The following is a 14,021-nucleotide window of genomic DNA, read 5'->3' on the forward strand; positions in this document are numbered from 1 at the left end:
AGGCTCGTGGGGAAGAAACGGTCTGAAAGGCCTGGTGCGAACCGGAGGGGAACGTCGGAGCTTCCACAGCTTCGGCCAACTGCAAACGTGCACTATAGACCCTGATCTAGGTATCAAAATGAAGCACTAGACGAGATGAGTATTTTTATACCTTTGGTTCGTCGTAAAACGGCCTGTGGTGGTCGGAAAACTCCTCGACAACCATGAAACTCGTCGGAGATGGGTGCGCCTTCACCCGTGCCAATCTTACTCTAAAACCTTGGAAATGACGAGCTCAAACTCAGTAAAACACAACCAGGCAACAACTAACATGAATAAAGGGAAGAATCAAAGCTTACCAAACCGGAAAAACAAAGGAAACTCGCCGAATAGTTCTCGGTTCCTACGTCCTCACGGCGACGAGAGCAAGGGAGAGAGAGATGAGATTTGATGGCGATGATGATGACGATCTCCCTGAGCAGGTGCAGCTATGGGTGCTTGTGCATGGTCATGGTGTAGGAGAGGGAGAGAAATGAGAGGGCTTTGAGAGAGGGAAGAAAGAGTGCAGAGAAAAAAAAAAGAAAAAGAAAGAAGAAGAAGGGTCACGGCAGGTAGGGGACAGAAAGAGAAAAGAGAGGTGTGTTGGGGTACTGCCACGTGGCAGCTTAGGGATAGGGACAAATCTATTTTCCAGATCTTGATTGGGTGAAAATTTAAGGACTAAAGTGATACTTCTAAAAATTTTTTAGGGAGAATTACAGAATTACATTTATAAGCAAGGGCGGGTGTAACAATCTACCCCCTTATAAAAAATTTCGTCCTCGAAATTTACAACCTTAAGCAAATAAAAACGGATACTAACTTATCATCAAATCCTCTGTTTCCCACGTCGCTTCCTCAACAGCGTGGTTCCTCCAGAGTACTTTCACCAATGAAATAACATTGTTCCTCAACACTTTATCCTGCCGATCAAGGATAGCCACTGGTTCTTCCACATAGCTAACGTCCTGATTTACCTCAAACGGCTCCAACTGAATGATATGTGAGGGATCTGGTACATATTTTCGAAGCATAGAAACATGGAAAACGTTGTGAATCATCGACAACTCCGGTGGTAGCTCTAAACGGTAGGCAACTGCACCAATTCTCTTAGTAATCTGATAGGGACCGACATATCGAGAACTCAGCTTTCCTCGTTTACCAAAACGAACAACCCCCTTCTAGGGAGACAACTTCAAAAACACAAAATCCCCAACCTTGTACTCACGATCCCTGGAATGTTTGTCCGCAATGTTTTTCTGTCGATCATGCGCTGTCTTTAGATTTCTTTTAATCAACTGGATGTTAGCATTTGTGGTGTCCACAATCTCTGGTCCCACTAACACCCATTCGTCGACCTCTGTCCAACACAACGGCGTCTGACACATTTTTCCATACAGAGCCTCAAAAGGTGCCATACCGATGCTCGAATGATAGCTGTTATTGTATGCAAACTCAGCCAATGACAGATAGTTATCCTAATTACCCTTCCACTAGAGGACAGACACTCTCAACATGTCCTCCAACGTCTGAATTGTCCGCTCAGACTGGCCATCGGTCTGTGGATGATAAGCAGTGCTGAACAGCAACTGAGTACCCATAGCAGTATTAAAAGCTTTCCAAAACCATATTATCTACATTAAGGGGGTGAGAGGGTGGGGGAGTGGGTTAAGGCTCACAATGGGCAAGCATAATAATGTGGTTCAAATTTGCCTTTGTTAAGAATCAAACTCAAAACCTCTCACTTATCAGTAAAAAAGAATACTATTAGACCGTATTACTAAATAACAATTTGGGTGGAATTATATACTATATTTCATTTTTTGATGGAATACTAAACCATCTTTTCGCTTTGTTTTTTTACAATTGATAAAGAAAATTTAATTAATAAGTAGTTTTGAAAATAAGTATTATATTCATTAATAAGGTAGAACACGTACAAAAAAAGGAGATAGGATGCTAAAAATGAGTCTTGATAAAAACTTTGCCAGAAATTTTAACCTATTCTAAGACTTTTTTATTTATTAATAAGTAGTTTAAATAACTTTTCCAGACTGAGCGGTGAATTGTATGAAAGTGAGAGAAGTTTAATACCAATTGTGCACAATTATTATAATTTATGACATCACCCACTTTAACAAAAGCTTGAATATAAAGAAAATTTAATTAATAAGTAGTTTTGAAAATAAGTATTATATTCATTAATAAGGTAGAACATGTAAAAAAAAAGAAGATAGGATGCTAAAAATGAGTCTCGATAAAAACTTTGTTAGAAATTTTAACTCATTCTAAGATTTTTTTATTTATTAATAAGTAGTTTAAATAACTTTTCCAGACTGAGCGGTGGATTGTATGAAAGTGAGAGAAGTTTAAAACCAATTGTGCACAATTATTATAATTTATGACATCACCCACTTTAACAAAAGCTTGAATACCAGTATACGAGGAAAGATCACATACGTCATTCGCCAGTGCACGTGACCCTTTGTGACTGCCACGTCATCCATTTTAATCCCACCCAACCATCTCGCCCCAGGTGTCGGCCTCCCACTGGTCCTTCCACTCGCTAAAGATCTTACTCCTATCAAATAAAGTCATAAACCCACCGCACCTGGTCCTCAATTTCCCAAACTACCCCCGCCCTTCCACGAAATCCCCAATACGCCCCTCCATGGACTTTGCACACAGCGGCTTGTCTCTGAGCCAGTTTCTTACGGGAGTGTCCCCTCCTTCGCAAAACGAAGCCCCGCTTCTCTCTCATCTCTCTCTCTCTCCCCCCCCTCTCTCTCTGCCCCCGTCTTTCACTGGTATCGTTCGTCTCTCAGATTCGTCGATCGGACGGTTCGTTGCGCGGAAGCAATGACTATGATGACTCCTGCACCGTTGGATGTACGTACCGACTCCTCTACATTTCCACTCTCGGTTTAATTTTATTGGGTTTCGGCTTCGTTCTTCGTTTCTGATCGCCTATGGATCTTGGTGCCGTTCGGCAGTTTCAAACTGGGAGGAATTTTGGGAATTCACCGACTTACAGTGATTGATTTGCTAGGGTTATGATTCAGTAAGATAGGGTTTGGTTTGTCTCGGTCAAAGCTCTGATTTTTGTTTCTTTTGTTAGCAGCAACAGCAAGAGGACGAAGAGATGCTTGTGCCGCACTCGGATTTGGTCGAAGGTCCTCAGCCAATGGAAGGTTTAATTTTTAGTAATTTTTCGATGAGTTACTGTTTGAATTTCTTATGTTTGTGTTTATGGTGTGGTTTTGGAGCGTTATGTGTGGCGTAGTTGATCTGAAACAATTGATTTTTGTGTGAATTTGGCACCACGGGGTTTGATTAGAGTGCAAGTGGTTGCATTTTCTTTAGGGTTTTGATTTTGTTGTTTTGAAATTTATGGTATTTGGTGTGTTGGTAGTAGCCCAAGTGGAGCCAGCTAGTACAGTTGATAGTCAACCAGTGGAGGATCCTCCAACAATGAAATTCACTTGGACAATTGAGAACTTTACTAGGTTGAACATCAAGAAGCACTACTCTGACATGTTCGTAGTGGGCGGCTATAAATGGTATTTTTTCTTGTCTACCAGATGTCAAAAACTGATTATAACACAGCTTAAGATTGGCGTATATTTGTATCTCGGTGATTGGATTCTGAATTGCTTTTGGTTTGTTTGATCAGGCGGATACTAATATTTCCCAAGGGAAACAATGTGGACTACTTGTCAATGTATTTGGATGTGGCAGATTCCGGGACATTGCCATATGGGTGGAGTAGATATGCGCACTTCAGCTTGGCTGTAGTTAATCAGATGCATACCAAGTACTCAATAAGAAAGGGTATATTCCTTTATTAGTCTTGTTTCTTTTTAGCATTCAAGTTTGTGCTTTTGCCTGGTTGTTGTATTCTGTTTTCTTTTTTACTTTCAGTGAGAGCTTTGCTTGTTGTTGGGTAGTCATGGGCACCCAAGGCTTTTAATTAGAATTTATTATCCTTGAAATGGACGTACCTGGTTTTCCACTTCATAGTTCTTGGGTGATGCCATTTGAACGCAATCAATATCTAATTAATCACTCTAATCTTGTTATTGTGAGCTTTTAATTCTAATTTTTCTCGTTGAAATATCAAAACTATAAAGTAAAGAAAATTCTTCCACCCCCTTCTCTCTAACATCTTGGCTAACAGCAGCAGCACCATGAACTGACTATGTGCCCGTGGCGACTTTATTTGGGGATTTTTGAAGTTTGAGAAAAAGTGAATAAAAAAATTATGGAGTAAAACGTACCAACAGATGTTAGAAGTAAATTGAAAACCAATAGATTATTCCTTTTAGGTATCTAGATGTCAAATATAGATTAACAGTAAAGGTAGGAACAGGAAGAATTTACTTGGAAATTATGTGCAATTAAGCAAGAATTCTAGGTAATGAAAAGGCTAACTGAATCAAGGGTTTCCATTTATTAAGGGATGAGCTTGCGGCGGGTCTGGCGATCAGATATGGTAAAGAATTGTATTTTATTGGTGTGGCCTATGTTGTAGAACATTAATTTGCAATGCGTTTAACCAGAACTGAACAATCTTTAATCATATTCAAGATGTTTTTTAAGACCTTTGTCTTTGATTGTTGTATGATGTTGTAGACACTCAGCACCAATTCAATGCAAGAGAAAGTGACTGGGGATTCACTTCATTCATGCCTCTTGGTGATCTTTATGACCCGAGCAGGGGATATCTGGTGAACGATACAGTTGTGGTTGAAGCTGAGGTTGCTGTCCGTAAGGTTCTTGATTACTGGTCATATGACTCGAAAAAGGAAACTGGTTATGTTGGGCTCAAGAATCAGGGAGCAACTTGTTATATGAATTCTCTTCTCCAGACTTTGTACCATATACCGTACTTCAGAAAGGTCATTTGCATGATCTCCTGTTTTCATTGTAGGCTAAACATGGATTGTTTGAATTTTCTATGAAAAGCATTATCTCAATTTTGGACTTACTTACCAGGCTGTGTATCATATGCCAACAACTGAGAATGACATGCCTTCAGGAAGCATCCCTTTGGCGCTACAAAGTTTATTCTATAAGCTACAATACAATGACAGCAGTGTTGCAACCAAAGAGTTGACCAAATCCTTTGGATGGGATACATATGATTCTTTTATGCAACATGATGTGCAGGAACTTAATAGAGTTCTTTGTGAAAAGCTTGAAGACAAAATGAAGGTATAGGAAGCTTTCAGTTTTTGCTATTGCTGTAGCTTTTGTTCATTCCACTTTGATAAGTGTTCTGTGGGCCCAGGGAACTGTTGTGGAGGGTACAATACAGCAGTTGTTTGAAGGACATCACATGAATTACATTGAATGCATCAATGTGGATTACAAATCTACAAGAAAGGAATCATTTTATGGTAATATTTATTGCCATGATTTCAGTTGTTAAGAGTTGGGAAATATTTTGTAAATGTCAGTGCATGCCACTGGTTTCTTCTTATTACTTTGCAGACCTACAGCTTGATGTGAAAGGCTGTCGGGATGTTTATGCTTCTTTTGACAAGTATGTGGAAGTTGAACGTCTTGAGGGTGACAATAAATACCACGCCGAAGAACATGGTTTGCAGGTTAATTACTGAATCACTTTTGGAGGGCTGCATTTATACTATAAATATAATCTGAGGCTGCTTGTAGTTGCATTATTTCCAAAACTAGGGTTTACATTGTTTCCTCTGCAGTGAAGTATTTAATATATGTTCCCAAAACATGTGTTGGTGGTGTCGTGCGTGATATATTTTAAATTCTGATTGGATGCATCCTCAGTTTTTTCTTTCCATTAAATCTCTTGCTGAAGCAAGTATTCTTACATATATTTCTTTGATATTAAAAATTTAAAATATTGCTCTCAAGGAATATTTTGGATGTTTATTCCAGGATGCTAAGAAGGGTGTTCTGTTTATTGACTTCCCTCCCGTTCTTCAACTTCAGCTAAAGCGATTTGAATATGATTTTATGCGGGACACTATGGTTAAGGTTGGTACTGGAAGCTCATCTTCCTCCGTTAGCTTCATCTGTGTTTATACATGAAACATTGAAACTGTGATGCTTTACTATGAAGGTTAGTTTTACTATGAAGGTATGCTTCTTAGCTGAAAACAAAACTGTACCGTGTAAAATATATTTCTTCACATTTTGTATAAATTCAGGTGAAAGCTTGTCTTTGCCTCATGGGTTTCAATCTAATTTTAATTTTGTTTTATGACTGAATGCTGAAAGATGGATTAACCCCTATCTATATGGTTCTTTTTGTTCCTTTCTTTTTCTCAACCAAAAAAAAAAAAAAAAGCCTCATTGTTTTCCAGTTTCTTTGTAGTTGAACTTTCTCAATCGAATGAATTATTTCAAAGTTATATATACTAATGAAATTCGTTTTTACCTCTTGGGTATGTTTGTTTGTGTGGCAATGACATTTTTTAAATGGAAAGCAAATAAATTATCATGGTAAGAATGTTGTATTATTTGTGTTTGGCAGATAAATGATCGCTATGAATTTCCTCTTCAACTTGACCTTGATAGGGAGAATGGAAAATATCTATCACCTGAATCAGATAAGAGTGTTCGCAACCTCTACACTCTTCATAGGTATCTATTTTGCCTTGTACTATGACATGATATAATATAGATCATCTGTTTCCTAAATTTGGCATGTTATTTCAAAGGATTGTACTTTCTAGACCTTTGCATGTGCATGGCATTTTTACCGAGTGTAACATAACCAATTTTCTTCTTCTTGTCTTGACATATGATATCCCCAGTGGATAGACCAATTTTTTTCATTGAAATTGAAGCTGGCTTATAGAACTATCTAATGCATGGTCATTCATGATGTCTAGGAGTCTACTTATTTATCAAAGTTCTTTCATGCCTGTGACTATTAAGGCATTGTGCCTCTACTATTAGTTGAGTGGGTGGGATTATGAAAAAAATTTCGGGTTTAATTTATCAGTTGTGCCCAATAGTGATTATGGTATTTAAAAATACTAATACAATATATGAAGAGGGTTATTCGAACCTGCTTTTGCATCTGCCTGGTTGGTCATGCTGTGTGGAGCTTCATAATTTTTACTTTGTAGTTGGTTACTATGATAATTTTCTACTGTTGCAGTGTCTTGGTGCATAGTGGTGGGGTGCATGGTGGACATTACTATGCTTTCATCAGACCAACCCTCTCAGACCAGTGGTACGGACTGATCTCCTGGAATCGATTCTCTCTGTAGTTGTCTGGAGTCTCAGACAGAAAACACATGAATGCAGAGACAGACATTCTCTAACACCGCTCTCTTGCTTTGCTTCTACGTTTTTTTGTTGCTCCTTGTTCAAATAAGATGGTTTTATTGGAATCTATATATTTCACATTGCTTTTCTGATGGATTCTGGTACCATAACTTGGTTACCTGACTGCTTGCTCGAAAAGAAAGCACCTGTTATTTTATGACATATGCATTTTTTTTTTCCAAGAATCACTTTGAAGTTGGTATTTCTTTATTTGGATTTTTATGCATGACTGAGTGTTGTTGTGCATGCATTTCATGTGTTGATGTAATTTGTCATGTCTTGTTTTAGGTACAAATTTGATGATGAACGTGTGACAAAAGAGGATGTGAAGAGAGCTTTAGAAGAGCAGTACGGTGGTGAGGAAGAGGTAGTTTAGTTTTTGCTGTATCCGACCTGCTATAGTTCTCCTTGATTTTAAAGTTTCTTAATTGTCAACTGACCTATTGTTGTTTTCTTTCCAACAGTTGCCACAGACCAATCCTGGCTTCAATAATACTCCTTTCAAATTTACAAAATACTCAAATGCATACATGCTTGTGTATATACGGGACAGTGATAAGGACAAAATAATATGTAACGTGGATGAGAAAGACATAGCCGAACATCTAAGGGTAATGGTATATCATGCATAAGTTCTGATTCCAGTATCCAATTAAGAGAATGAACTGACATTCTATGTTCCATTTCAGATAAGGTTGAAGAAAGAACAAGAAGAGAAGGAGGGCAAAAGGAGATATAAGGCACAAGCACACCTCTATACTATTATTAAGGTAAAGGTTTCTAGTTTATCCTCGTTTTCACCATTGTTTGTTCAGATGTGGTATGACAGGTGTTTGGTGTGGAACAAAAAAATTATGGCAAAATTTAATGATGTGTTTAGGTTGCTCGAGATGTGGATCTGACAGAACAAATTGGAAGGGATATTTATTTTGACCTTGTGGACCATGACAAAGTTCGTAATTTCCGTATTCAGAAACAAAAGCCCTTTAATCTTTTCAAGGTACACCAGTACAGGCTGACTTTGTGCATTTTTACCTTCTTTATTCTTTTTTACAATTTGGGGTTATGTTTAATAGGGAATTCCTAAATTTGAAATGGTTAACAGGAGGAGGTTGCGAAAGAGTTTGGCATACCAGTGCAGTTTCAGCGTTTCTGGATTTGGGCCAAGAGACAAAACCACACATATCGCCCCAACCGACCATTGACACCTCGGGAAGAAACACAATCAGTACGTACTTTGTACTTCCTACCTTTGAATGGATTTTCAATGCAAGATGCCCTGCTCCTTGCCCGCGTGCTTTGTTTTCAGTTCTATTCGTAATTCGTAATTCTTATTATATCTGAATTATTACTTTTCCTCCATTTGGATTTATAGCGGATGTTGTCTAACACTGATCAGCTCAAGTTTCTGAACGAATGATGGATGATTATAATTGTATTATTTGTGAAATTGGAATTTAACTAAGTGCTTAATGGATTGGTCAGTGATAAACATTCAATCTCAGATTTGGAATGATTGATAGTTTTTTTAACTGCACTTCGGTGCTAAGAAGAGCTTGGTTTAGGTGCCTTATGCAAAGCTAATGATGACCGCTTGCATTTTTCAGGTTGAACAATTGAGAGAGGTATCAAATAAAACACACAATGCAGAGCTAAAGTTGTTTCTGGAAGTAGAGTTTGGGCCGGTAACCAGTCTTACTCTATTCTTGTTACTACCTGTGTAGTGAAGCTTGTTGGAGTTCCAATTGCTGTATGAAAGGATTTTTTTCTTACATTTTATTGTTTCTGTACATTTTCCAGGATCTACGTCCTATTCCTCCGCCTGTCAAAACTAAGGAAGATATCCTTCTTTTCTTTAAGCTTTATGAGCCTGAGAAACAAGAACTACGGTACCTCCTGCTCTTTCTGCGTGGCTGAATATTTTTATCCTTTGCCTTGTGTTTGCTAATTTAAGTTTCTTTTCTGTTTCCAGTTTTGTTGGTAGGTTTTTCGTGAAGAGTTCTAGTAAACCAGCAGAGATTTTAGGAAAATTAAATCAACTGGCTGGTTTTACCCCTGATGAAGAAATTGAACTTTATGAGGTGTGTTTCACTTTAAATTTTAGCATAAGGTTGTGTCGTAGCTCACACACACACTCATATATATTGTATATAGACGTGTAGAATGTATATGTATATTTATAATTCGTTGCATGCTTTGCTGTAGCATTTTAAGCAAACTTAATATATGTTTTTGTGCTACAATTTCAGGAAATAAAGTTTGAGCCCTGTATCATGTGCGAACACCTTGACAAGAAGACCTCATTTCGATTAAGTCAGGTAACTGTTGCTATATTGCATGCTTGGTATATTACAAATATGTGTGTATTATAGGAATTAACGTTTTGATTCTAGGTATATTTTCAGTTAACCATCGGTTGCGTTCCTTTTCCAGATTGAAGATGGGGATATTATTTGCTTTCAGAAGTCTACTCCTCTTGAAAGTGAAGAAGAATGTAAATGTCCTGATGTTCCTTCATTTTTGGAATACGTACACAATCGCCAGGTACAGGCTGTGGAAACATTTAATTTGTTTTATAGCTATATTTTGTTGAATGTTAAACCTAACTGTGTTGAATGGTCTGATGCTTTACAGGTTGTTCATTTCCGTTCTTTGGAGAAACCTAAGGAGGAGGATTTCAGTTTAGAATTGTATGTACTTCCTGAACCATTGTCCCTCCTAGTTGAACAGTCCATCATTGTTTTATTACTCAGTTCGTTAACTTTATTTTTCATTGTTATTTTTAGGTCAAAGCTACACACTTACGATGATGTGGTGGAGAAATTGGCTCGCCAAATTGGTTTGGAAGATCCCACCAAAATCAGACTCACTGCACATAACTGCTACTCTCAGCAACCTAAGCCCCAACCAATTAAATTTCGGGGCGTAGAGCATTTAACTGATATGTTAGTTCATTACAATCAAGTAGGTGACACTGTATTGCCCTTCCTCTGTTTAATTCACTCTCATATGCATCATGTGGTGTGGCTACTACTTATGCTTATTGTTTCGTTTTACAGAGCTCTGATATTTTGTATTATGAAGTCTTGGACATCCCCCTGCCAGAATTGCAAGGCCTAAAAAATCTAAAAGTTGCTTTTCATCATGCTACAAAAGATGAGGTACGAGTAATTTTTTTTCAGCGTCTTCTGCCTATGAACAGTGATTACATCATTGTGCACATCATAATCTTGAGTGATATGTTTACAGGTGGTGATTCACAATATTAGATTGCCCAAACAGAGCACTGTGGGGGATGTCATTAATGTACTTAAAACGAAGGTACTGTTTCTGTCAATCATATTTTAAGTTTTATGTGTATTTTCTTTTCGTTTTTGGTACAGGAAAGGTAATGATGCTGTCATACATCAATTTCCTTTATTTATTGCTTATAAGATGCATCACTTTGACTAACTTTAAGAGTTATTAGATGCTCAACATAATTTATCTCTGCCTCCTTTGAAAGTTCTGTATAATAGATTTTACTCAATGTATGGTGTACTTGAAACAGGTAGAGCTGTCTCATCCAAATGCAGAACTCCGATTGCTTGAGGTTTTCTATCACAAGATTTACAAGGTAATTATTTGTATGTCAGCTGTGTCAGCATATAGGTATTTTTTTGGGTCATTTTTCCCAGAAATGATATGCACGTAGCTGGCCCCATTTATGATGTGATTATGTATGATATGTTTGGCTTGTTTTCCTAAAGGACCTTATTATATCAGAATTTTTTTCCGTCAAATAATGTATGTGCTTTAGTCTGTAGTTGCACTCAGTTCCATCTGTTTGTTTTCAGATCTTCCCATACAGTGAGAAAATTGAGAATATAAATGACCAGTACTGGACTTTGCGTGCAGAGGAGGCAAGTTCATTTCTCCCCCTTTTCTTTATCTAGTTTTATTTTGGGAACTTTCTTCTTTATTCAGTTGAAATTTTTTAGAATGTGGGTGTAGTTTTATGGGCAAGATTTGTAATTAGTTGGTTTTCCCTTTCCGGATTAGCTTCCTTGCTTGGATTGATATTTTTAATCGGTACTTTCTATGCAGCTGACTTTTCCCCCCTTGTGTATCAGATTCCAGAAGAAGAGAAAAACTTGGGTCCCCATGATCGCTTGATTCATGTTTACCACTTTACAAAAGACACTGCACAGAACCAGATGGTATGCGAATTTTTATAAAAAAAATTTCGCAAGCGGAATTTTGGCTTGTTGATTGATATTTTGTACAACTATTTGATTCCTGTTTCAGTTAGAGATGAAGAGTGATTCACCCAAATATATAAAGATTTTAGTAACTATCTTGTTCTTTGTACATTTCAACAGCAAGTACAAAATTTTGGGGAACCTTTCTTCTTGGTCATCCATGAAGGTGAAACTTTAGCTGAAGTTAAAGAACGGATACAAAAGAAATTGCAGGTCCCCGATGAGGAGTTCTCCAAGGTACTTGATTCAACCTTACATTCGTTGGAACGTGACTGGAGGAAAAGATTGTTTTACCTCTATTATTAATGGTTTTTGTATTTTGCTGCTCATCTATTTCCCTTTTGGTTGCGCAGTGGAAGTTTGCTTTCTTGTCACTTGGTCGTCCTGAGTACTTGCAGGATTCTGATGTTGTTTCCAGCCGTTTTCAGGTATGTTCTATATTCTATTGCAATCTTGTGCTTATGGGTATTGCCATTATTGCGTTGCGGGTTCTTTAATTCCATTTTTATGGCTTTTGTTTTCCTCAGAGAAGAGATGTTTATGGTGCATGGGAGCAGTACCTTGGGTTGGAGCACTCTGATAATGCTCCTAAGAGAGCGTATGCGGCAAATCAGGTAAGTGCTGCTTCTTGGTGTTATACAAACTTCACATGCTTATGCCCAAATAGTGTATAGAAGAAATGGATACCTCCCGTTTCTTGGTTTTGATTCACCTCACAATATTTTGCAGAACCGTCACACATACGAGAAGCCAGTTAAAATATACAACTAACAAGAGCCGATGGTCCTAGGCCAGTGCATCAGCTTGCACTTAGCATCCTTCAGTGCCACAGAGGCAGTCTGAAAACAGCCAGGATGCGAAACAATGTAGCTCGTATCATATAGGGGTGATTTGGTTAGGATTCGATTGTTGTGTTTTGGGCTCAAATATTGATTCATGTGGTTGGGGAACTGGAAGATCATCTCCCGATGTGTCGTAAAATTGTTAATCCCTCTGCTGGAGTTCTGCTCTGATCCTTTTGTTTGTTTGTTTGTTTGTTTTACCTCCTTAATGAAGGCGCCTCCTCGCTTTCGGAGGTTGGTTGCGTTCCCTATACAGCTCCGTTGTAATTTAGCAGTACATAAGGAGATTTTGAGGGCATTTGTATCGGGTACAGTCGGCTGCATTTGCATTTAGGGTTGTTCCGTAATATTATTTTTCTGTTCAATTAATTTTATCTTAATTTCGTGAAAGAGATGGAAAAAAAAACTGCAAAACGGGTTTGTATGAGCGTATTTGGCTTGTTCACAATTCTGGCTCTCAGATTGTATAAGATATATGATTTCGAATTGGTGTGTTTGTGTGTATCGATCTGAATCGTTTATTTTTCGGTTCATCTATGCAGTGTTTATGATTTCGCATTTCAGTTTTGCAGAAGTCACTGCGTCGTCCATGCAGGACATGTTGATTTATATACCAAAATAGATGTATAAGATACGCTACCGAAATTTAAGTGAAAAACGCTATTCAGCAATGCAGTTCAAGTAATCCAGGAACATTAAAATATGACTACGCATATATCCCTTTTTCTTGTCCTCTCTAAATTTTTTATTATTAAGGAGAGAAATTGGTTCGAAATTATTATAATAATTTAGGGATGGATAAGGTTTTGAACCCGGGATGCATGAATAGAAACTCAACATCTTATTGAGAAATTTTTCAATATGCTCGGTATTCGGAATGGTACACCCCATGTTATTATGCAATTGGAGGGAAGTTTATTTTTCCAGGTGTCTCTCTAATTGTATAATAACATGTGCCGTACCATTTCATGTTTTAGGTACATTGAAAAATCTCTCCACTCTATTCATTTGGATATTGGACCACATGTCCCCTTTAGTTTGTTATAATTTATCTTATACAGTAAAATCTCTCTAAAATAATACTCTGTAAAGGAATAACCTTCTAAAGTCATAAACAATTTTGGTCCCAACTCGGTACAAGTTATGTGTAGGAATAAACTTCATATGGTGACAAATTACAATTTTTTTTTGGTCCCATTTTAGGAAACACATCGCCAAATAGTAATAACCGTCAATGAGTACAAAAATATGCAATATCACTAATAAAAGTTTAAGATGAACTCAATATTTCTCTAAAGTTTGGGACAATGCTTTAGCTTTTAAAGTTGATACCACCTTTTTAAGCTTGCGGGTAATGTAATACTTCATCAACATGAACACCTTGTTGAAGCTGCGATGTTTCTAACTTCTCAAGCATGTGTACAACTTCTTGGCATGAAAATTTTAGTATTTCCACACACATTCATTAAGGATAAATACGTTGATAAATAATATTTTTAACTACACCTCTATTATTTAATCACCTCTCTAAAATATGAAATTAACTTGGTCCCAACTTTATGACTTTATAAAGGTTTATCTATGCAATGCCAAAGCAAATTGA

General features: G+C 37.4%; 1 protein-coding gene across 2 annotated transcripts; it reads left to right on the plus strand.

The window, feature by feature from the left end:
- The first annotated feature begins 2,748 nt into the window (after positions 1-2,748).
- LOC103968065 (ubiquitin C-terminal hydrolase 12-like) lies at positions 2,749-12,951 on the plus strand. 2 transcript variants are annotated; one of them, XM_048570521.1, is made up of 32 exons: positions 2,749-2,907; positions 3,140-3,209; positions 3,431-3,578; positions 3,692-3,849; positions 4,651-4,916; positions 5,014-5,232; positions 5,309-5,417; positions 5,512-5,627; positions 5,935-6,033; positions 6,533-6,642; positions 7,166-7,240; positions 7,624-7,702; positions 7,800-7,946; positions 8,025-8,105; positions 8,216-8,335; positions 8,441-8,563; positions 8,943-9,020; positions 9,136-9,224; positions 9,308-9,416; positions 9,585-9,653; positions 9,769-9,879; positions 9,970-10,025; positions 10,122-10,299; positions 10,395-10,496; positions 10,585-10,656; positions 10,886-10,951; positions 11,172-11,237; positions 11,448-11,534; positions 11,697-11,813; positions 11,930-12,004; positions 12,104-12,190; positions 12,306-12,951. In XM_048570521.1, the coding sequence occupies exons 1-32, from the start codon at positions 2,878-2,880 to the stop codon at positions 12,345-12,347; spliced, it is 3,354 nt and encodes a 1,117-aa protein (XP_048426478.1). In that variant the 5' UTR covers positions 2,749-2,877; the 3' UTR covers positions 12,348-12,951. The 2 variants fall into 2 exon arrangements, with proteins under 2 accessions (XP_048426478.1, XP_048426477.1); XM_048570520.1 differs by having other exon boundaries at positions 2,764-2,907; positions 3,137-3,209.
- The last annotated feature ends 1,070 nt before the right edge of the window (positions 12,952-14,021 follow it).

This window comes from the organism of the source record quoted next, unplaced genomic scaffold (genome assembly GCF_019419815.1).
Source record: "Pyrus x bretschneideri cultivar Hongxiangsu unplaced genomic scaffold, Pyrus_bretschneideri_v1 Contig53, whole genome shotgun sequence".
Taxonomy (NCBI): Eukaryota; Viridiplantae; Streptophyta; class Magnoliopsida; order Rosales; family Rosaceae; genus Pyrus; species Pyrus x bretschneideri.